The sequence below is a fragment of the Hippocampus bargibanti genome, linkage group LG18 (genome assembly GCF_051943395.1).
Source record: "Hippocampus bargibanti isolate YZ-2025 linkage group LG18, ASM5194339v1, whole genome shotgun sequence".
Lineage (NCBI taxonomy): Eukaryota > Metazoa > Chordata > Actinopteri > Syngnathiformes > Syngnathidae > Hippocampus > Hippocampus bargibanti.
Window position 1 is genome coordinate 9,968,794 of NC_142751.1, and position 22,172 is coordinate 9,990,965.

Sequence of the window (22,172 nt, forward strand, 5' to 3'; positions counted from 1 at the left end):
CTCAACCTAGAAGTAACTCAAATAGATAGAAAATAATAATAATACATTACATTTTAAGCACGTTTCAAAGCTCTCAAGGACACTTTACAGTCACAGACAAGTATAGGTACTATCTTCTTTTCCATACAATCGCAATAAATAAAATACAATTATAAAGCTAGCTAGCTAACAGTTAGCTAATAATCACTCAACCCATAAGTAACTCAAATAGATAGAAAGTTAGCTAGCAAGCTAAGAGTTAGCTAATAATCACTCAACCCGGAAGTAACTCAAATAGATAGAAAGCTAACTAGCTAGCTAAGAGTTAGCTAATAATCACTCAACCCGGAAGTAACTCAAATAGATAGAAAGCTAACTAGGTAGCTAAGAGTTAACTAATAATCACTCAACCGGGAAGTAACTCAAATCGATAGAAAGCTAGCTAGCTAGCTAAGAGTTAGCTAATAATCACTTAACCCGGAAGTAACTCAAATAGATAGAAAGCTTGCTAGCATATTTGGACGAAAGGGTAGATTTGACATTTAAATGCCTGCAGTGGAGAACTCTCATTTGGAAACTGACTTCGGGGTGCAGCGCCCACCACGCAAGTGCGTGTGCATGTCTGATAACGCAATCGGCTCGGCAATCTGTACGAACGTATAGCTGTCTGCAGTAAACAAACAAAAAAGCAGGGGAGGGTGGCGGCATTCTGCGCCATACGTCACTCGGGGAATTTAAATATGGGCTGAGCGAGGTCAACCCCGAGAGAAGTTGCCTCCTTCATCAACAATTATTCTTGTCTTGTCAGTGTTTGTGAACACCATGGACAGAGAAACTTTTTTCTGTGACGACTCCAAGGGGACCAAAAACAAAGAGCAAAAGTGAGTTTATCATGATGTCATAGTTCAAATACAAATTTCTGAGTGACATTCTTTATCTGACGAACCGGAATTTAAATATTCTGATGATGTCTTGCTTTTCAGCTTCTGTTATTAACAACACGTTAAACCTTTTTTGTCAAGGTTATATGGTTTGTTTTAATTGTTAGCTTGCCTGCCGCTACCGACTGCCTGTAGATTGACACGGGATTTATAAACCAGTTAAGTTTTGAAAGGTGCTTATAAATGAAATGTATTCTTATTATTATTAAGATTTTTAGAAGAAAAAAAATTGGGGAAAAAAAACAAGGTGAAAGGACTTGTGGGCAGTTAAAAAACCCCTCTTCCACGCCATGCTAGCAATATGACAATGTTAACAAAAATATTCAATTTGTTTTTTAAACATTTATTTTATACACGCGGCATCGAGAACAGCACAAAGGAACACTAAAACCTCATTGAAAAGAAAAAAATAAGGCAAATGTAATATTAAAAATACCAAAACATAAAAATAAAAAAAATAAACCTTGAAATAATACATCATGGGTTTTGAACACAAGGCTCGGGGGCCAGATCTGGCCCGCCACCTCATTTTTACTTTTTAATGTATTTTATTTATTTATTTATTTTAAACCAAATCAAACATGTCAACGACCATGATTCTAGCAAAATCTGCACCAAATTTTTACATTCTCACTTCGAATAAATATATTTTTAACTCATTCACTGCCAGACATGCAAAAATGAGTCCACTCCAGTGCCATGGTTTTTGTCATTGTCACTCGAATTCCAGGACCCATAGAATATTGAGTTTTAGGACTGCATAAACATCCAATGCAGCGTACGAAAGCTTAGCTGGTCTTTCATCAGAAAAAAAAGTTAATTCCTAAATTATATGGTTCTGGAGTTATATGAGCTTGAAATGAGGGCGGTTGTTCAAAATACAATGCAATACATACATATTGATTTATATAGCACTTTAACACATTTAAAGTGCTAACATGTTAAAACATGTTAAAAAGGGAAATGCTGCCCCCTTGTGAAACTAAAACAATGCCAGAGGCCATGGCTAGCCCTTTATCGGTACCCAAACAAGAAAAAAAAACAAAACACAAATTCGGGAATTGCACTCCACGTCATATTTTCAATTCCCAAATAAATTTGTGAATGGCAGTGAATGAGTGAAAGCATTTTTGGGAGCTAAACTCACTTGAGAGCAACAGAAAGAAAAGTGGAGTCAACCATTATTCTCAACTTTTTTGTATGGTTTCAGTCGTAACGGTTACTTAAATAAAGCCCATGACAAAAATGAATTTGACAACCCCCCACGTTGAAATCACAATAGAATTTAAAATCCTGAGCCACACTATTGTTAGCGTAGCATAAGGTTTCCTGAAGGATCATTACAAACATTTATCTCAAAAGTCATGTTGAGCGATGATAACTCCGCGATGACGTCGACTGTCCTTGTGTTCCGCCCAATGTGGCCCATGGCAAAAAATGACTTTGACACCCCTGCTCTACCCTGACCTCAGCGTGAAGAACCCTCACCACGCTTATTGTATTTTCCGGTGTACTGTATAAAACGCACCCAAAAGCCTTCATTTTCTTAAAAACATGACCCTGCGCCTTATACGCCGGTGCGTCTTATATGTGAAGTAATAATGAGTCACAAAAGGTCTCACAACTACAGCCACGACTCCATTTCCTCCTGTAGAAGTCGTGCGTAACCGCAGCCTCTACTGTAGTGCCTTATAAAGTGGTAATAATAATAATAATAATAATAATAATAATAATACATTTCATTTCTAACTGCCCTCAAAACTCTCAAGGTCACTTTACAGTCACAGGATCAGTTTTTCTGTGGGTGAGCAGCGGCAGCCACGTGCCAGCTTTCACTCAACCCGAATGTAACTCAAATAGATAGAAAGCTAGCTAGCTAAGATTTAGCTAATAATAACTCAACCTAGAAGTAACTCAAATAGATAGAAAATAATAATAATACATTACATTTTAAGCACGTTTCAAAGCTCTCAAGGACACTTTACAGTCACAGACAAGTATAGGTACTATCTTCTTTTCCATACAATCGCAATAAATAAAATACAATTATAAAGCTAGCTAGCTAACAGTTAGCTAATAATCACTCAACCCATAAGTAACTCAAATAGATAGAAAGTTAGCTAGCAAGCTAAGAGTTAGCTAATAATCACTCAACCCGGAAGTAACTCAAATAGATAGAAAGCTAACTAGCTAGCTAAGAGTTAGCTAATAATCACTCAACCCGGAAGTAACTCAAATAGATAGAAAGCTAACTAGGTAGCTAAGAGTTAACTAATAATCACTCAACCGGGAAGTAACTCAAATCGATAGAAAGCTAGCTAGCTAGCTAAGAGTTAGCTAATAATCACTTAACCCGGAAGTAACTCAAATAGATAGAAAGCTTGCTAGCATATTTGGACGAAAGGGTAGATTTGACATTTAAATGCCTGCAGTGGAGAACTCTCATTTGGAAACTGACTTCGGGGTGCAGCGCCCACCACGCAAGTGCGTGTGCATGTCTGATAACGCAATCGGCTCGGCAATCTGTACGAACGTATAGCTGTCTGCAGTAAACAAACAAAAAAGCAGGGGAGGGTGGCGGCATTCTGCGCCATACGTCACTCGGGGAATTTAAATATGGGCTGAGCGAGGTCAACCCCGAGAGAAGTTGCCTCCTTCATCAACAATTATTCTTGTCTTGTCAGTCTTTGTGAACACCATGGACACAGAAACTTTTTTCTGTGACGACTCCAAGGGGACCAAAAACAAAGAGCAAAAGTGAGTTTACCATGATGTCATAGTTCAAATACAAATTTCTGAGTGACATTCTTTATCTGACGAACCGGAATTTAAATATTCTGATGATGTCTTGCTTTTCAGCTTCTGTTATTAACAACACGTTAAACCTTTTTTGTCAAGGTTCTATGGTTTGTTTTAATTGTTAGCTTGCCTGCCGCTACCGACTGCCTGTAGATTGACACGGGATTTATAAACCAGTTAAGTTTTGAAAGGTGCTTATAAATGAAATGTATTCTTATTATTATGAAGATTTTTAGAAAAAAAAAAATGGGGAAAAAAACAAGGTGAAAGGACTTGTGGGCAGTTAAAAAACCCCTCTTCCATGCCATGCTAGCAATATGGCAATGTTAACAAAAATATTCAATTTGTTTTGTAAACATTTATTTTATACACGCGGCATCGAGAACAGCACAAAGGAACACTAAAACCTCATTGAAAAGAAAAAAATAAGGCAAATGTAATATTAAAAATACCAAAACATAAAAATAAAAAAAATAAACCTTGAAATAATACATCATGGGTTTTGAACACAAGGCTCGGCGGCCAGATCCGGCCCGACACCTCATTTTTACTTTTTAATGTATTTTATTTATTTATTTATTTATTTTAAACCAAATCAAACATGTCAACGACCATGATTCTAGCAAAAATCTGCACCAAATTTTTACATTCTCACTTCGAATAAATATATTTTTAACTCATTCACTGCCAGACATGCAAAAATGAGTCCACTCCAGTGCCATGGTTTTTGTCATTGTCACTCGAATTCCAGGACCCATAGAATATTGAGTTTTAGGACTGCATAAACATCCAATGCAGCGTACGAAAGTTTAGCTGGTCTTTCATCAGAAAAAAAAGTTAATTCCTAAATTATATGGTTCTGGAGTTATATGAGCTTGAAATGAGGGCGGTTGTTCAAAATACAATGCAATACATACATATTGATTTATATAGCACTTTAACACATTTAAAGTGCTAACATGTTAAAACATGTTAAAAAGGGAAATGCTGCCCCCTTGTGAAACTAAAACAATGCCAGAGGCCATGGCTAGCCCTTTATCGGCACCCAAACAAGAAAAAAACAAAACACAAATTCGGGAATTGCGCTCCACGTCATATTTTCAATTCCCAAATAAATTTGTGAATGGCAGTGAATGAGTGAAAGCATTTTTGGGAGCTAAACTCACTTGAGAGCAACAGAAAGAAAAGTGGAGTCAACCATTATTCTCGACTTTTTTGTATGGTTTCAGTCATAACGGTTACTTAAATATAGCCCATGACAAAAATGAATTTGACACCCCCCCACGTTGAAATCACAATAGAATTCAAAATCCTGAGCTACACTATTGTTAGCGTAGCATAAGGTTTCCTGAAGGATCATTCCAAACATTTATCTCAAAAGTCATGTTGAGCGATGATAACTCCGCGATGACGTCGACTGTCCTTGTGTTCCGCCGTCATAGGATTTTTGTTAACAGAAGTTTGACGCTGGAAGATATCAAATGTTATGGCTTCGACATGGACTACACACTGGCAAGTAAGTATGGCAATATGGAGATTAAAATGGGGGGTTGAATTTGCAGTGAGAGTGACCGAAATACTCACACTTATCAGTATTAGAACAATTAATCAGATTTCGTGGTGATCCCTACGTCAAATTATGATCTATGTGATTTATTTGCACCTCACAATACTGTACAAGGCTTAGCTCGCCTTTTTTTCCCCTCTTTTGGACAGACCCATCTTCAGAATTCTTTTTTGCTTTTATATTTAAAGACTAAATGCTTGCTTCAAGTTTATTGTCACGTCCATTTTAAGTTTACTCTAAAAGACAAAGAAAATGGCAAAGAAAATGGCTTTGACCACATTGAACTTTGGTGTCCGATGTCTGCTAGCTTAACGGCCACAACGAGAAATGACATTGGGAAATAGAATCGTGACATAAACTATTTTTTTTTATCACAACAAGACAATAAATAGCCACAAATATGTATTTTTATAATCAGTGAACAACAAATTATAAAAATAAATATGGAATAAGCATGTGGTACCTCTATATGTAATATAGCTGATACGTCTGTGTAAGCTCTCAGTCGTACAGGAGTGGTCCATCGATGAGAAGGTTTCTTCAGCCGTTATCTGTACTTTTCCGACACCTTCAAAAAAGTACAGATGACGGCTGAAGAAACCTTCTCATCAATATAGCTGATAGTATATAATAACAACAATTTGTATTTCATCTTTTTTTGCTTTCTCTGAAACTTTTCATGCTTTGAATGAAATTCAGATCCGATTAATTCATTCACTGCTATTCATGAATTTTTTTGGGGAAATTGAAAATATGACATAGAGCGCCATTCCCAAATTTATTCTTTTTTTTTCATGATTGGGTGCCGATAAAGCGTTGGCCATGTCCTCTGGCAATGTTTTTTTTTCCACAAGGGGGCAGCATTTCCCTTTTTTCCCCCATGTTAGCGCTTTGTTCCAGCTTCAGCTATATAAACCATTATGCATTTTATGTATATATAACAATGTACTTTGGATAGCCAACCTCATTTCAAGCTCATATAACTCCAGACCCATATCAATTAGGAATAGTCTAATAATAATAATAATAATAATAATAATAATAATAATAATAATAATAATATATATTTACTTTTTAAGCGCCTTTCAAAACTTTCAATGTGACTTTACAGTCACAAGATAAAGTTTCTAACACTGTACTCAATGTTTATGTAGTCCCAACACTCAATATTCTGTGGGTTCTGGAATTCAAGTGACAATGACAAAAACCCTGACAATGGAATAGAGACGTTACTTCCGGGTAGAGTGAATGCTGGCGCGAATTGCTGCCGCTGCTCACCCGCACAAAAAAATCCAGTGACTGTAAAGTGTCCTTGAGAGTTTTGAAAGGCGCTTAGAAATTAGAAATTATTATTATTATTAGTGGTAGTAGTAGTAGTAGTAGTAGTAGTAGTAGTAGTAGTAGTAGTAATATTCTTATTTATTATTATTATTACAGTAAAGTCTCGTTATATCGATATCGGATATATCGATAGTCCCGGTTATATCGATACTATTTCTATGCACGCACGGAGAAAATTACATGCGCGCGGGGTCGGATATATCGATAGTCCCGGTTATATCGATATTTTTCGGACTCCCTAGAATATCGATATAACGAGACTTTACTGTATTTATTTTTTATTTTTTTTGCACATCTGGCAGTGAATGAGTTCAATTGTCACTCTGCTCTTCTTGCGCAATGTGATCGTAGTGTACAAGTCTCCGGACTATGAGAGCCTGGGCTTTGAGCTGATAAGGGACCGAATGGTGTCTGTCGGTTACCCTCATGAGATTCTACGGTATACATATGACCCGAGCTTCCCTACAAGGTGCGTTTGTTCACTCAAAACCAACATGCTTCAGTCGTGATGGGATGGGATAGTTTTCAATCACTAATAATGTCACCTACATTCCCTTCAGGGGCTTAGTGATCGACACAACATACGGCAACCTCCTGAAGGTGGACTCCAACGGGAACATTCTCGTGTGCAGTCATGGCTTTTGGTTCTTCAGAGGGTAAATATGAAAACAAACGGCAATGGATTATTATTTTTTTATTTTTAACAATGAGCTATCTTTCTTTTCATTTGTGCCTTGAAGCGAAGAGATTCACCGCTATTACCCCAACAAGTTCATCCAGAGAGATGACACAGATCGTTTCTACATTCTCAACACCCTCTTCAACCTTTCAGGTGTTACATTGATCGCTTTTTTGATTATTTTTTTTTTTGCCACCCCGGCCAATCGTCGAACTTTTAAAAATCTTTCTCAACCACACCACTTCACCATGCAGGTGGCATCGTCACACTGAACACGCACACACTGATGGGTTAAAAGTGATAGTTCGTCCCTGGTTATAATAAAGTGGTTTTAGTTAGCTTTGTGATGGTCGTTGATAGCTTGATGTAATGGAGTGGCCATTTTCATCGGCATTAAACACTTGATGAGGAATGTAATCTTCTTCTTTCACCATGTTGAGGAATGATCCCTTGTAGGTGCTTTCTCTGCGATCATTTTACCAAGTTCCTCACCAATTGTGTTCTGTTTAGCTGGTTTGATAGCTTTTTGCATCAAGTGTACAGATGGCTTGTTTGTGGAGCCTGATAGATGGTATATTTTAACCTTGCAGTCTACACTATGCCTTTGACTAAAGTTGAAACTCTCTCATTGTCATTGTCGTGTTATATATGGAAATTTTGTAAATACACCATTAATTTGCGGTGCGCTTTATACTCCAGTGCGCCTTGTACACCGGAAAATACAGTACATAAAAATAAAGGCATATTTGACATAAGCCCCCCAAAACATTCTTTGCAAACGTTTACTTGCATCTCTGATTTAAAAAAATAATTCTAAAAATGTAAGAATTTATTGACCAATGTTGCATCATGTGAGGACTTCATTGCCATTACAGTTAAGTCACATATGATTGCTCCACAATCTTGTATGTGTGTGTGTATGTATATGTGTATCCATGTGTATGTTCCAGGGAACTACAGTAAAGTCTCGTTATATCGATACTCTCGGGAGTTCGAAAAAATATCGATATAACCGGACTATCGATATATCCGATCCTGCACGCATGTAATTTTCTCCTTGCGTTCATAGAAATAGTATCGTAATAAGCGGTACTATCGATATAACCGATATAACGAGACTTTACTGTATACGACTTGGCCGCCCCCCTCCCCATCTGCCTGATGCAAATCTGTACATAGTTTGCTATTACTCCAAAAATGTGTTTTGGGACCAATAAACGCCTGCCCCGAATTAACTAAATTGCCTTTTCTACTTTTTGTCAGAGACATATCTCTACTCTTGCCTTGTGGACTTCTTCACCAAATGCGCAAGATACAAACCGTGAGAATGCATTTTTTTTCAGCTACCTGCTTGCTTGGCTAACGACCCCACTTTTTTTTTTTTACATAGCAAATGAAAACTAACACATTTTCAACCCACCTCCATCTCATTCCCTCCCTCAGCGTTCTAAAAGGTTACCACCACGGCGACTTGTTCATGTCATACAGAAGCATGTTCCAGGATGTTCGAGACGCAATGGATTTCATTCACGACACGGTAACCTTTACACAACATGAACATTGTTCTCCCCCGTCGCTCCCTCCTAAGCGTTACATTCTCTATTGTGCATTGCAGGGTATCCTCAAAGACATGACCATCAAGAACATTGACAAATATATTGTTCAAGACGTGAGTGGGAAAATAAGAAAAATATAAAAATTAAAAGACTGGAATATATTAACTCATTCACTGCCATTCCCAAATTTATTGGGGAATTGAAAATATGATGTAGAGCGCCATTCCCGGATTTGTTCTGGTTTTCCTTTTTCTTGTTTGGGTGCTTATAAAGCGCTGGCCATGGCCTCTAGCAATGTTTTTCTCTTCCAAAAGGGGGAAACATTTCCCTTTTGTCCATGTTAGTCCTATATAAACCAATATGTAAGTATTGCATTGTATTTTGGACAGCCGCCCTCATTTCAAGCTCATATAACTCCAGATCCATACAATTTAGGAATTAACTAGTTTTTTCTGATTAAAGAAGAGAGTCTAAGGTTGCTTATGCGGCATTGAATGTTTATGTAGTTCTAAAACTCAATATTCGGTGGGTCCTGGAATTCGAGCGACAATGACAAAAACCCTGGCACTGGAGTGGACACATTTTTTGCACGTCTGGCAGTGAATTAGTTAATAGATGACGGATGCTAGACAAAAATAAGCATTTTGTTTACTTTTTTGCATCTATTTTTTGCTAGGAACAAAGCAAAATTGCATTAAAATAATCACATTTTCTCTTTTTTTTAACCCCCTGTCCACACACAAATTCTATTGGAGTTTAAAAATTAAGACAATTCATTTTCTGTGATAAAATCCCATGTTTAAATCAATTATTCAATTATTGAATGGTTCATTTATTCTGATATAAACTCATTCAATCAGGGTTTTTGTCATTTTTCACTCAAATTGCAGGACCCACAGAATATTGAGTTTTAGGAGTACATAAAGATTCAAGGCAGCGTTAGAAACCTCAGACTCTCTTCTTTCATCAGAAAAATAGAGTTATATGGTGCTGGAGTTATCTGCGCTTGAAATGGGGGTTGCTGTCCAAAATAAAATCCAAAACATAGTTGATATAGCGCCTCAACAACAGCTGAAGCTGGAACAAAGCACTAACATGGACAAAAGGCAAATGCTACCCCCTCGTGGAAGAGAAAAAACATTGCCAGAGGTCTGACCAGCGCTTTATCGGCACCCCGCGCAAGAAAAAACAAAACCCAAACAAATTCGGGAATGGCGCTCCACGTCAATATTTTCAATTCCCGAATAAATTCGAGAATGGCACTGAATGACTTAATCGACTTATCAATCAATATTGATTTCTATTTCTTTTCCTCACACAGCCCAATATTATTGTTCTCCTGACCCGAATTAAAAAGGTGGCCAAGGTGTTTCTTGCTACCAACAGTGACTACAACTACACTAACGTAAATAACCGAAAAGACTCAAATCATATCTAAACCTGCTGCTGCAAAGATGAATCACAATGACTGAACTTTATCCTCCTTTTTATCAAGGCTGTAATGACACACCTTTTAGAACACGACGCCAAGGTAAGATCATTTCACTTGAATCTTCATGTGAAACGTGGTAAAGCAAAAAAAAACGTTCTAGAAATGTACGGGTATTATAGGATAAAAAAATGTTCAGGGTGCAACAGAGAGGTCAACGCTACACGTTGCTACACTTTGATTATTTCACCCACTGGAAAGACAACATCATGGCCGATCTCAATTTATATGATGTAATATGACTTGAAATTGTGTTATTTTAAGGACAAAGCAGTAAAAAAAAATGTCCACTCCACAGCAGTCTGGAGATTCCCTGGAATCATGGCGCTCCTTTTTTGACCTGATCGTTGTGGATACGAGGAAGCCGCTGTTCTTCGCAGGGGGTACGGTGCTAAGACAAGTTGACACGGTATGAAGAAATTTCTGCTTTTGGGATGCATTGTAGGTGAGGTTCTGCAATTCAAGGGTGTCAAACTCATTTTTTGCCACGGGCTTTCCTCTCGGGGGTCGTTATGGATGGATTTGGGGAAAGCATTAGAATATGCCCTCTACATATATATAGAACGCACAAAAAATAATGAATAATCAGTTTTCAAATCTGAAGTCAAGAAAAATGACTGTTATTGTGGTTCACATACGACAATTTTACATTCAACAAGGTTGATTTGCTTACATGGGGCGAACAAAATGATGTGGCGGGCCAGATTTGGCCCCCGGGCCTTGTCTTTGACACATGTGTTCTAGATTAACCCTTTTGTTCAAAACCTTCCAAACAAAAATGTCACACAAACTCACAGAGGTGGAGTTATAATCAACCACTCGTGTTGACTGAAATTCAATCTCAACAAACTGATACAATTTAGAATTGGGAAATTCAACAAAATAATTTTGGATCAAGTAAAAATTGGCTTTCCCACTATCGGGATAAAGAAAGTTTGCAGGACCAATTTTTCCCTTGTGTTTTATAATAATACATTTCATTTCTAAGCGCCTTTCAAATCTCTCAAGGTCACTTTACAGTCACAGGATAAGTTTTTTTTTTTCTATGGGTGAGCAGCGGCAGCCACACTCAACCCCTAAGTAACTTAAATATAGCAAGCTAGCTAGCTAATAGATAGCTAATCTATAGCTCGCGAATAGATAGCTATTAGTCAGTCAATAGGTAGCCATTAGCCAGCCAATAGGTAGCCATTAGCCAGCGAATAGATAGCCATTAGCCAGCGAATAGATAGCCATTAGCCAGCAAATAGGTAGCTATTAGCTAGCGAATAGATAGCTAATAGCTAGTGAATAGATAACCACTTGCCAGTAAATAGGTAGCCATTAGCCAGCAAATAGGTAGCCATCAGTCAGCGAATAGATAGCCATTAGCCAGCGAATAGGTAACCATTAGCCAGCGAATAAGTAGCTATTAGCTAGCAATAGATAGCTAATAGCTTGCGAATATATAGCCATTAGTCAGCAAATAGGTAGCCATTAGCCAGCGAATAGGTAGGCATTTGCCAGCGTATAGGAAGCCATTAGCCAGTGAATAAACAGTCTTCCACTTATTTAAAACTCCTTAGTTGTGCTCAGCAACAATTTTTGCCTTAGATGTCAATAATTGATATTTTAAACCTGCTTACTATTTTTAGCTCCAAAATAGATTTTTTTAAATCAAGCGGCAGGACACACCGTGTGATCCCAGGCTATATTGGAGAGTTGTTATCACTTTCTGAACAAAGACAGAGAAGAACCGCCTGTCAGATGTTTTGTGAAGATTGGTGGGGAGTGTCTCAAGAGTGATGTTACTCCCCTGATCAATTCACAAAATGGTTACTCACATGTTCAATTTATCCGATTTGCCTTGAAATACAGCAGAAGCCAGTTTTCTATACATACATGCTGCAAATCAAACTAAAATGCACTCTGAACTGCATCATATCGACTTCCCGCAAGAAAGATGGAAGTTGAAAACACATTTGAACATGGAAAAATGGCAACTGTTTTTGGGACACAGAATACAGGGAAACTACGGATCGGGACATACACCGGCGCACTCCAACATGGAACCGTGTACTCCGGAGGTGAGACGAACGAGGACTTGCCGCGTTTCAACTGTCAGTCAAGCAGCTCGATGTCACTTTGCGCGTTTCGTTTGGATTTTTTATTTTTACGCATTCAGGCTCATCAGACGTGGTGTCCGAGCTGTTGGATGTCAAAGGTAAGGACATCCTCTATGTCGGGGATCACATCTTTGGCGACATCCTCAAATCGAAGAAGCGGCAAGGTTGGAAAACGTTCCTGGTGGTTCCCGAGCTCACCAAAGAACTACGAGTGTGGGAGGAGAAAAAAAGTACGACGCTCGTTCATTTATGGATGCCGCAATTAATTTGTAGCTGAATTTGCTTTTTCACTGTTTTTTTTGTTCAGACTGGTTTGAAGAGCTGAAAGGTCTTGACATTTTCCTTGCTGAGATTTACAAGTACGTACGCATTTCAACGATTGTTTCAAATCTTTCACGCATAGTGATCACCACAGTGAACTGTGATAGCTAGCTAGCTAGCTAGATACATGTAGATAGCTAGCTAGGTAGCTAGCTAGATACTGTAGCTAGATAGCTAGCTAGCTTGCTAGATAACTAGCTAGCTAGATACTGTAGATATCTAGCTAGATGGCTAGATATATATAGATATATCTAATAATAATAATAATAATAATAATACATTTCATTTATAAGCGCCTTTCAAAACTCTCAAAGTCACTTTACAGTGACAGGATGTTTTTTCTGTGAGTGAGCAGCGTCAGCCACACGCGCCGGCGTACACTCAACCCAGAAGTAACTCAAATAGATAGAAATAAACAGATACTGTGAATAAAACTGCCGCCTACCCCAACTATAAATGAATAAATACTTTTTAAAACAGACACTTTTGACTTCCCTAATATGAACATTTCATAATGCCTTATGATTAATATCTCATTGCATGCAGGGACATGGACAGTGGCAGCCAAGACACTCCCGACATCAGCAACATTCAGACCAGAATGAAGGTAAGGCGGAATATCGCTCGAGTGTACTGCAGATACATTAGCTCAACTTTTACACCACATATTTGGTCAGATTGGATTGGATTAGCTATTATTAGTCTCGCAGTGGAGAAATTTATATTTCATAGCAGCACAGTGATGAATTAAGAGGAAAGGAAGTACAAAAACCAAATCATATCTCCTGTTCGACATAAATCCGCTTCAATTCCACATATGCAATATGGATGAAGTTTTTCCTTCTACGTTTTCACTGATGTGAATAATTTTTATATCACTGTCTGGCTGTGCGTGTAACCCCCTTTTTAGATTCTGACCACCTGGATGGACATGTCTTACGGCCGAATGGGCAGCTTACTTCGAAGTGGCTCCAGACAGACGCTGTTTGCCAGCCAGCTCATGCGCTACGCTGATCTGTACGCGGCCAGCTGCCTCAGCCTGCTGCATTACCCGCTCAATTACCTTTTCATGGCTCCTCCTGTGCTGGTCAGTCCTTTACTCATCACAGAAGTTACGCTGCTGGATTTTCACCCGCAAACGTCAGATATCGCTCTTCCTAGATGCCACACGAGGCTCCGACCGTCACCACCATGCCGCTCACCAACTGTGAGTGTGAGCAGGCCCTGAGGTAGTCTTTGTTTGTTTTCCTTTTACACCAAATCTTGAAGATATGAGTAAAGGTAAAATTGTGAACACTTTTTTTTTCTCTTAAATGCAGCCTGACAAATAAAAGACCATGAGGACGACACTTTCTCAACAGCCTCTGCATGAAGACTTAGCGTTTCAGAAATCATGGGGGGGGTAAACGTATTCTCTTATTCAATGTATGGCTCCCCCATCTGGAGGGTTGTTGGTATGCACCCTCTATTGAGTGAACCACAACTAATGATAGAGCTCAAATAAACTGTGAGTATGGCAGAAAAGATAATTTCCCTCGCCTTTAATTGCGTACTTATATATTTAACGAGTGAACTACAGCATATTGATACAACTGCTCACCAGTGATGTGATATTGGGGTTTCATAAGCAGCTCGGCGGATAATCATTTGAAATTAAAAGCCTGGTGTTTCATTTAATCATTCACTCAATGATTTTGAGAAATCCTTATCAATTTCTTAGCACAAATAAAACTATGAGAAATCTCTGGTGAGAAGAACATGCAAACTCGACACAAAGAGACATTCCAACCGCTGCGCGCAACAAAAGGTCTTACTGCAAACCTAAAAACATTGGCATTCTTCACAACTGGAACGATGAACTTTCCAGATAAATGTGTGCCTTTGATATTAATTAATAATAGCCACAAAGTAGTATTAGGTTGTGCCTATTTGAAAACCACAAACAAGGCGAGTACGACGTCAACTTAAATCCTTTTAGGAGACAATAGCGTGTTGTTCCGTAAATGTCCACTGGATGGCAGTAAAGCATCTCTGGAGCAAACTTGCCCATCCATAAATCGTTCACGCCCACAAGTCCATATATACATACGCTCCATGAAATACCGGATATTATTTTCTGTACGAGGGGGGCAAAAAGACAATACAGCAGGGTTTAATCCAAAAAATATAAGGTGCAAATTACCAATCCAGCTAACATACGATTTTATTTTACATTTCCATTAACAGTGAAAAATGCATAGGTGCTCGGGTTTCTGAATTTCTACGGAAGTCGGTAGGCGTCAGACTCAAAATCACTAACCGACAATACCGCAACAAATTGAAAAAAATAGTTGCTCATCATTCCTATATTAACACGTTTACAAAAATTAAATTACACCACGCAGCTCGTTTCTAAAATTCACAATTTTCCCCTAATTCACTATTTTCACCCCCCAAAAAAGTCTCCTTTCATTTTCAACGAGAATACTCATTCATACAGATCACAATATTAACAATTGATTCAGCTTCATTGAATTCAACTTGAAATCAATTTTTCAACTCGCCTAAAAATTATATGCCTTATTAAAAAAAACATGAAAAATAAAAACATAATTCTCACAGTTACTCATTTGTCTTTTTCTTTTCATGACGATCCAGTGCAGTGTGTTCTACCAGAGACAAGTTCCTAGTGTGTTCTACATACTTGGCCAATAAAGATGATTCTGAAGTACTTTTCAGACATTGGAAAACACACTCGCAATTCTGTTCAAAGTCACTGCGAATCACATCTATCGCCATTCTTCTAGTAGAGAACCTTGGCGCTAGCTAATATTAGCCGTACTGTCGATGCTAGCTGCTATTTAAGGCAATCGTGTAGGTTTTGTGTCCGTCTTTGTGGCAATTCTCCTTACTTCCATCGCTCTTTTATATTTTTTAAGCCTCACAAAACCTAGAAAATAACATTTAAAATAAATAAGGATGTAAATAGTTGTGGGAAAAGATGCAATAAACCTTTGTATCCACCCGTTGCTAAACATATAACAGAGGTTCCTGTTTGTACGTAAATTAGCTTCATGTTCAATAAAGCAGGCCCAAATTTCATAAAAAAAGTAAATTTGTGAGCAAATACTCGCAGAGATTGTCGTCATAATGAATTGAGACCTTTTTAATGACAATTTATTGGTGTATACTGTTACATTTTTCGATTGTAAAATGCGCACCTCTGCGCCATCGCGGCGGACAATCACTGAAATCGATACGGATAGATCGACAGGCAGATAAGACAAGATGAGTGGAGATGTTCCCATTTTGTCACGTGAACCGCAAAACTTCACCAGACAAGTTTAAAGAGCCGGTTCAGTGCTCATATGGAATGTGTTTCTTCTGTTGAAGTCACCGCGGCGTGCATGAGAGTATTTTGCGCCTATCTTTTTTTCTTCTTCGATGTGTTTGATTAAAACAATAATGTCCAAATTATAAGAATGATGAAAATAAGAGTGAGGATTTGTAAAAAGGGTCAACAGCGGCTGTGTGGGCGAAGATAATCGGATATTTTAATTGAGGTTCTCAAAGCCGTCTGTGCTTTAATTCAAGTCAGAGTCAGCTAAATACTCAATGAGTGGAAAATCCGGTGAAAAGGTGGAATCATGAAGTGGACAAATGTCGGCAAATTGGTGTCAAGTTGATAGAGTGACGCAATGTGGATGCTATTAACTTCTTTTTTCCCTCTCGAACATGAGAGGAAAGTCCACAAGAGGTTACACTTCCCTGCCTCCCGACCCCCTCTGTTGCTTTTAGCACCACCTCCTTCTACAACCAGACACACACACACACACACACACACACACACACACACACACACACACACACACACACACACACACACACACACACACACACACACACACACACACACACACACACACACGCACACACAAACACACTTCCCAGATGATTTCATTTCCTGTATCAAGTGCTATTTCGGTTTATTTGGATTTCCCTCTTCATTGTCTGCTTATCGGCGGGATTTATTATTGTTACTGTTTGTTTTTGCGTTTTTTTGCGGGTGGTTAAACGTTGCAGTTATTTGTAATAAATGTTGGCTTTAATGTTACTTTTCTAGATTTTTTTAAGTTTTATGCACTGCTTTTGAGACACCAATAATAAACATTTTCTAAAAAGTTTAATATGAGGGAAATTTTTGATACTTTTAATGCTTTTAATGAAAATAAATTTTCCAGGTCAACTGTCTGTTTAATCTCTCATGGACAAAAGGGGCTTTTTCAAGTCTGTTTTATTATTATTATTATTCTAGAATGTATTCAATTCGGGCACTATGAATATGGAAGTTTTTTTGTTTTTATGTGTGCAGTTGCAGTTTCATCTTGTACAAACAAACAAACTATTTGAGTGAACGCTTTAATGAGCATATGTGCATATCAAAGTGTTTAGAAGCATTCTAGAACCAACGTGCATTTTTTTAATAACTTTATTGAAATGCAAACACAAGGCAAAAAAACAAAGCTTTTTCCTTTTTTTCCCCCTCCAAATAGTTGTTTGTGTCACTCTTTTTGCACCCGAAAGTGCTTCTTAGCAGCCATGTGTGGTTCTCATGGCAGGATACTCCGCAGCCTGCAGATGCAGAGGCACCACCACCGTCCCCCATTCCACACATTCCAGAATTTCCCAGCAAGCATTGCAAAGCAAGCCCAAACAAGTCACGTTCTTGTACTGGGGGTGGAATTTCACACAGTCAAGTGACTTGAGGCGGCCTTCTCTTTCTTTTTTTTTCGAGGGGTGCTTAACCAACCAACACATGGCCTTCAGAGGACGTTCGCAATCACACAAACAAGTAAACGGGTCATTTTGTGTTATCACAAAAACGTTTTTTTTTTTAAATCAACGCACCAATGCTTAAAAAAAAGATGTTTTTTTAAAATTCACCGCAAACTACATTAGGTTGCCCTCAGGGTCCAAACATGAGGCGCACACAGGAGCACTGACACCTAATCTCAACACAACCTGAGAGAAGAACAGAACAAGATGGACGGAATAGAGGGGGTGAGGGGCCCACATTCCTCGCTGAATGTCTGCCGCCCTTTCTCTCCCCCACCCGGACCTGCTCGACGCCACAAGGATGCCCCCCCCCCCCCTGAAAAAAATAGGCTTTCAACCCCCCTCCACCCTGGCCACTTCCTTTTAGTATAAACTCACACTCCCGTGTCGCAGTGTTTGATGACACAACAGCACGCGGGTGCGGACGACAGTTGGTGTCAATAAAGCTCATGTTAGCGTTTCATGTAAGAAACAAAGCTGTTACCTCAGCTGGGGAGGTCATGTTGACACAATGAAAGGACAACCGACGCCTCTGGACAAGTTGTGTCCATAATTTGTAAAATCACTTCAAATGACTTCTACTGAGCGAATTTTAATAAGATTCCACCGCATATAGCTATATTTTACATTTTAAGACTCGCGCTGAATATTCAGGAAGTCTTGTTTTCCAGTTGGTGACGATTCCTGAAGTGACATCACGTCTGGAACGCCCCTGACCGAGAAAGCGACACACAATGCATTTTGGGTACTTTGTTTGGTCTGAAAACTTCGTGTTGATGGCGAAATTAAAAGGAAAACACATAAATAACGTGATGGTGAATTGTTGTGTGTTGTACCAAGACTACTATTTGATACTAGTTGACACAAATTCCCAGCAGACAAATCAGCCCATTTCCAACGGAGCTTATGCGCCATTTTGTGCATTGTCGGGGAGCTACATTGGAGTCCAGATGCCTCAAAATGATACGGAAGGATTTCTTTAATCGATTGCAAACATTTATGCTTTCCTCTTCAGAACTATTTGAATCATATTCCTAACTGGATGAGTAACAAAAAAGTATCTTCTCCGAATCTGAAGCCATTGTTTTGATTGTAGAGCAAGGCAAAACGTCTTGGCGTGACGTCACGAACAAGGGGGCGGGACCTTCTGAAACTGAAACTTTCTGAGGTCATTTTGAAGTAGTTTTGGGACACTTTTAAGTCATTTTTATTAGTGTTTTGCATTTGACTAAAAATATCAGTCTTCGTGTTTTGGGTATTTTAGATGCTATAAAACGTTTTTCTGATGTCAGTTTGGAAACAAAAAATTGGTGTTGGTTGTCTTTTTAAGTCACACTAAAATGAATAAAGTTACACAAAGCATTTTTTAGGTCTGGGTTCTCAACTAATGTGGCGGAGTTTTCATACATCAACTGTTGCTGATTTCATTGTTTTGCGTTGATCGCCGTGAATTTAACACCACAAAAAAAATGATAAATTCCAAATATGGAAAACATAGTAGCAAAGGTGTAAACTACTATTTTAGTAGTGTTTTTGGCAATTTTCACAATAGGAAGGTTTCATGTATGTTGCCAGCAAAAAATAAATAAAAAAAGAACTCAATAATCACACGCTGAAAAAAAAAATGGACACTTGGACTGAATATATGGTTTGATGCAATACAGCTACATAAATCAATATGCCTTTCTTGATACTTGCACTATGTAGTTTTTTATTAAACGGTTTCGCACATTTACAGTATACAATTGATATTTTTATTTTACTATGCTTAGAATATTTAGTTTTTGTATCCTTTCACCCCCCCCCCCATCCCCTTTCAAATTGCTGCTGTGGACTGCAAATTTCCCCATTGCGGGATGAATAAAGGTTTTCTGATTCTGATAACGCAAACTTTCGAGACTTGACTAAAAAGGTGAGTCGACAAACATACCTGTCAACCGGCCGTATTCTGCACGATTTTTGCACATTTTTGGATGTGTGCGGCATACAAGAAAGTGTGTACAGGAAAGGCAAAACATTGTTAAATATTTTGAGATATTTTCCATTCCGTTTTCATCATTAAATATTAGCATTAATGTTAATTATAACAAATATCGATACGCGTAAAATGCGAAGTTGACCACAGAGAAAACAAGTCCGTGCGTAAAGTCTCAAGAAGAAACAAAAGTTCCCAGAAGACAAGTTCCGGTCAAGTGGAATTTTATTTTGAAATCAGTTAAATTAAACATTATACAGTACCGTAGTTTTTTTCGTTGTAATAGCATTCATATTTTTATAAACATTATACATCGTAAGAACACAAATTCATTTTTTTGGTTGCTTTGGACAAATTCAATTTATCCACAGCAAAAAAAGCCACAATCCACTACAACAAAGAACATACTTGATTATTGCTAGATATATGTTGTCACTTGTTAAAAGTATTAATGTGAAATTTAGATCAGAAAATTGCGCAATGAAATATCACACACACACGTTTGTTTTTTTTCTCAGTAAGGAAAAATTGAGCCATTAGAAAGGACACAGTGTCTTGCTGGTTGACAGCTATGCGAAACGTGTCAAACTAAGATTCCTTAGATCGCTCAATCACTCACTCAGAAAGCGCATGAAAAATAAAGGACACATGCTTGGGCCTAGGCGCAAATTTTGGTACAACCACGGTTTGCCCTCGTCTTGGGGAAATTCTTTCAAGTGACTTTTGACAAAAGGTGTCTCGCTTTGTTTAAACACCCCCCCCCCTCAAAATAAATAAATAAAATAAATAAATAAATAAAGTCAGGAAATAGCAGCAGGAGGCTCAAGCAGCTGCTATCGGTCATAAAGTCAAGAGGTCCACTTCCACAGGGCCAGTTCTGGGGCCAAATGCTATGACAATACTATTGCACTGCTAGAATGGATGGTACAGTAGTGCAACATTGTCAAAGCAGCTGACCTCAGCATGTGTCAGCAAACGGAACGGAATAAAGGGACAGGCAGGAGGGGGCGGGCATTAGTTTGGCTGCCAATCTACATCTAAATAGATTGAGTTGCAATGATGAGGATAATATGTATATATTTTTTTCTCTCGTAGGTTTCTAATCTTGTAAGGTAGAGTATGTAAACATATGAGAACAAATGGGGTATTTTATTTTTAAAGTACTCATGACAGACGCTCCCCTACTTACGAACATTCGAGTTACAAACAACGGTACATAAGAACATTTTTGTAGTAATATATGTAGTATTCCCTCTAGTTGTACATGTACATATCTTTACAGAGCATCCATTTTCCGTACCACTTATTCCTCATTAGGGTTGCGAGGGGTGCTGGAGCCTATCTCAGCTGTCTTTGGGCACGAGGTGGGGGACACCCCGAATCTTTATAGAGCATATCTTTTATATTTCAGTACAAACCTATACAGTCTTAAACATACCTATATAAGTCTTATACATACATTCCATACAAAATATAGCACTGAAACAACTTATGAACAAATTCAACTTACGACCGGCCGCTCGGATCGTATCTCTTTCATAAGTTGGGGAGCGTTTGTATACTTGAAAATAATGTGGAGGAAGTTGTTTTAGTGAATACACTGAAGTACTCGGGAAGCTCCAACCATATTAAATGCACCATAGCAAGCCAGTTGGTGCATTTAATACCAGACCAGTTTTAAAAGCAAAATTTCCACATGGAAAAACACAGAAAGGCTCACTTTTTTAAGTTGATTTTGACTAAAACAGAAAAAAAAGGTTGCTCATATCCAACTAAAAGTCCATACATGCACATATTTTGTATTAACTCATTCACTGCCAGACATGTGCAAAAAATGTCCACTCCAGTGCCAGGGTTTTTGGTCATTGTCACTTGAATTCCAGGACCCATCGAATATTGAGTTTTAGGACAACATAAACATTCAATACAACGTTAGAAACCTTAGTCTCTCTTCTTTCACCATATAAAGAGTTAATTCCTAAATTATATGGGTGTAGAGTTATATAAGCTTGAAATAAGGGCAGCTGTCCAAAATACAACGCAATACATAGATATTGGTTTATGGAGCGCTTGAACAACATCTGAAGCTGGAACATAGCACTCACATGGAAAAGGATAATGCTGCCCCCTTGTGGAAAAGAAAAAAAACATTGCCAGAGGCCATAGTCAGCGCTTTATGGGCACCCAAGCATGAAAAAGCTGAACAAATACAGGACTATGGCTCTATGTCATATTTTCAATTCCCTAATACATTTATGAATGTCAGTGAATGAGTTAACCATTTGTTGGATGGCAAACCTTTTTTTTTCTCAATGGATTTCCACCATAGACGACCCCCCCATATAATATTTTTATATCATAGTAGTGTGGGTCCATCAACCAATGCCCTTTTAATATTGCACTGCTCATCCCCAATGGCCAGTAGTGCAACAGAAAAAGGGCAGTGGTCAACAACCATGGAGCAACCATTGCACAGAAAAAAAAAACTTAAAAGAGAAGGAGGGGAGGGGCAACCTGGATGAAGACACATTTATAAAACAAAAACAGACATAAAATAAAATAAATAAGCCCACGTCTGTGTGTGGTTGATTGAGGTAAGGGGGGG

At 38.3% G+C, this 22,172-nt stretch overlaps 1 protein-coding gene and 1 long non-coding RNA gene across 5 annotated transcripts in view; one reads left to right on the forward strand and one right to left on the reverse strand.

The window, feature by feature from the left end:
- Positions 1–22,172, reverse strand: part of LOC148884539 (uncharacterized) — a 44,097-nt gene that overhangs the window by 4,314 nt on the left and 17,611 nt on the right. The gene's annotated exons all lie outside the window — the stretch shown is intronic.
- On the forward strand, positions 309–14,306 carry nt5c2l1 (5'-nucleotidase, cytosolic II, like 1). 4 transcript variants are annotated; one of them, XM_089020004.1, is made up of 18 exons: positions 309–860; positions 5,162–5,235; positions 6,979–7,096; positions 7,188–7,283; positions 7,368–7,459; positions 8,570–8,627; positions 8,750–8,843; positions 8,922–8,975; positions 10,184–10,267; positions 10,358–10,393; positions 10,650–10,760; positions 12,351–12,417; positions 12,516–12,686; positions 12,764–12,815; positions 13,324–13,384; positions 13,688–13,864; positions 13,939–14,006; positions 14,097–14,306. In XM_089020004.1, the coding sequence occupies exons 1-18, from the start codon at positions 802–804 to the stop codon at positions 14,116–14,118; spliced, it is 1,494 nt and encodes a 497-aa protein (XP_088876130.1). In that variant the 5' UTR covers positions 309–801; the 3' UTR covers positions 14,119–14,306. The 4 variants fall into 4 exon arrangements, with proteins under 4 accessions (XP_088876130.1, XP_088876131.1, XP_088876129.1 ...); XM_089020005.1 differs by lacking the exon at positions 309–860 and adding an exon at positions 3,138–3,677 and having other exon boundaries at positions 10,653–10,760; XM_089020003.1 differs by lacking the exon at positions 309–860 and adding an exon at positions 3,152–3,677.

Bases quoted from the DNA above. Each gene is read 5' to 3' on its own strand.
- nt5c2l1 (XM_089020004.1), top strand. From the start codon at position 802: ATGGACAGAGAAACTTTTTTCTGTGACGACTCCAAGGGGACCAAAAAC. The intron at 7,284-7,367 runs GTAAATATGAAA...TGTGCCTTGAAG, and splicing joins GGCTTTTGGTTCTTCAGAGG to CGAAGAGATTCACCGCTATT. The intron at 7,460-8,569 runs GTGTTACATTGA...ACTTTTTGTCAG, and splicing joins CACCCTCTTCAACCTTTCAG to AGACATATCTCTACTCTTGC.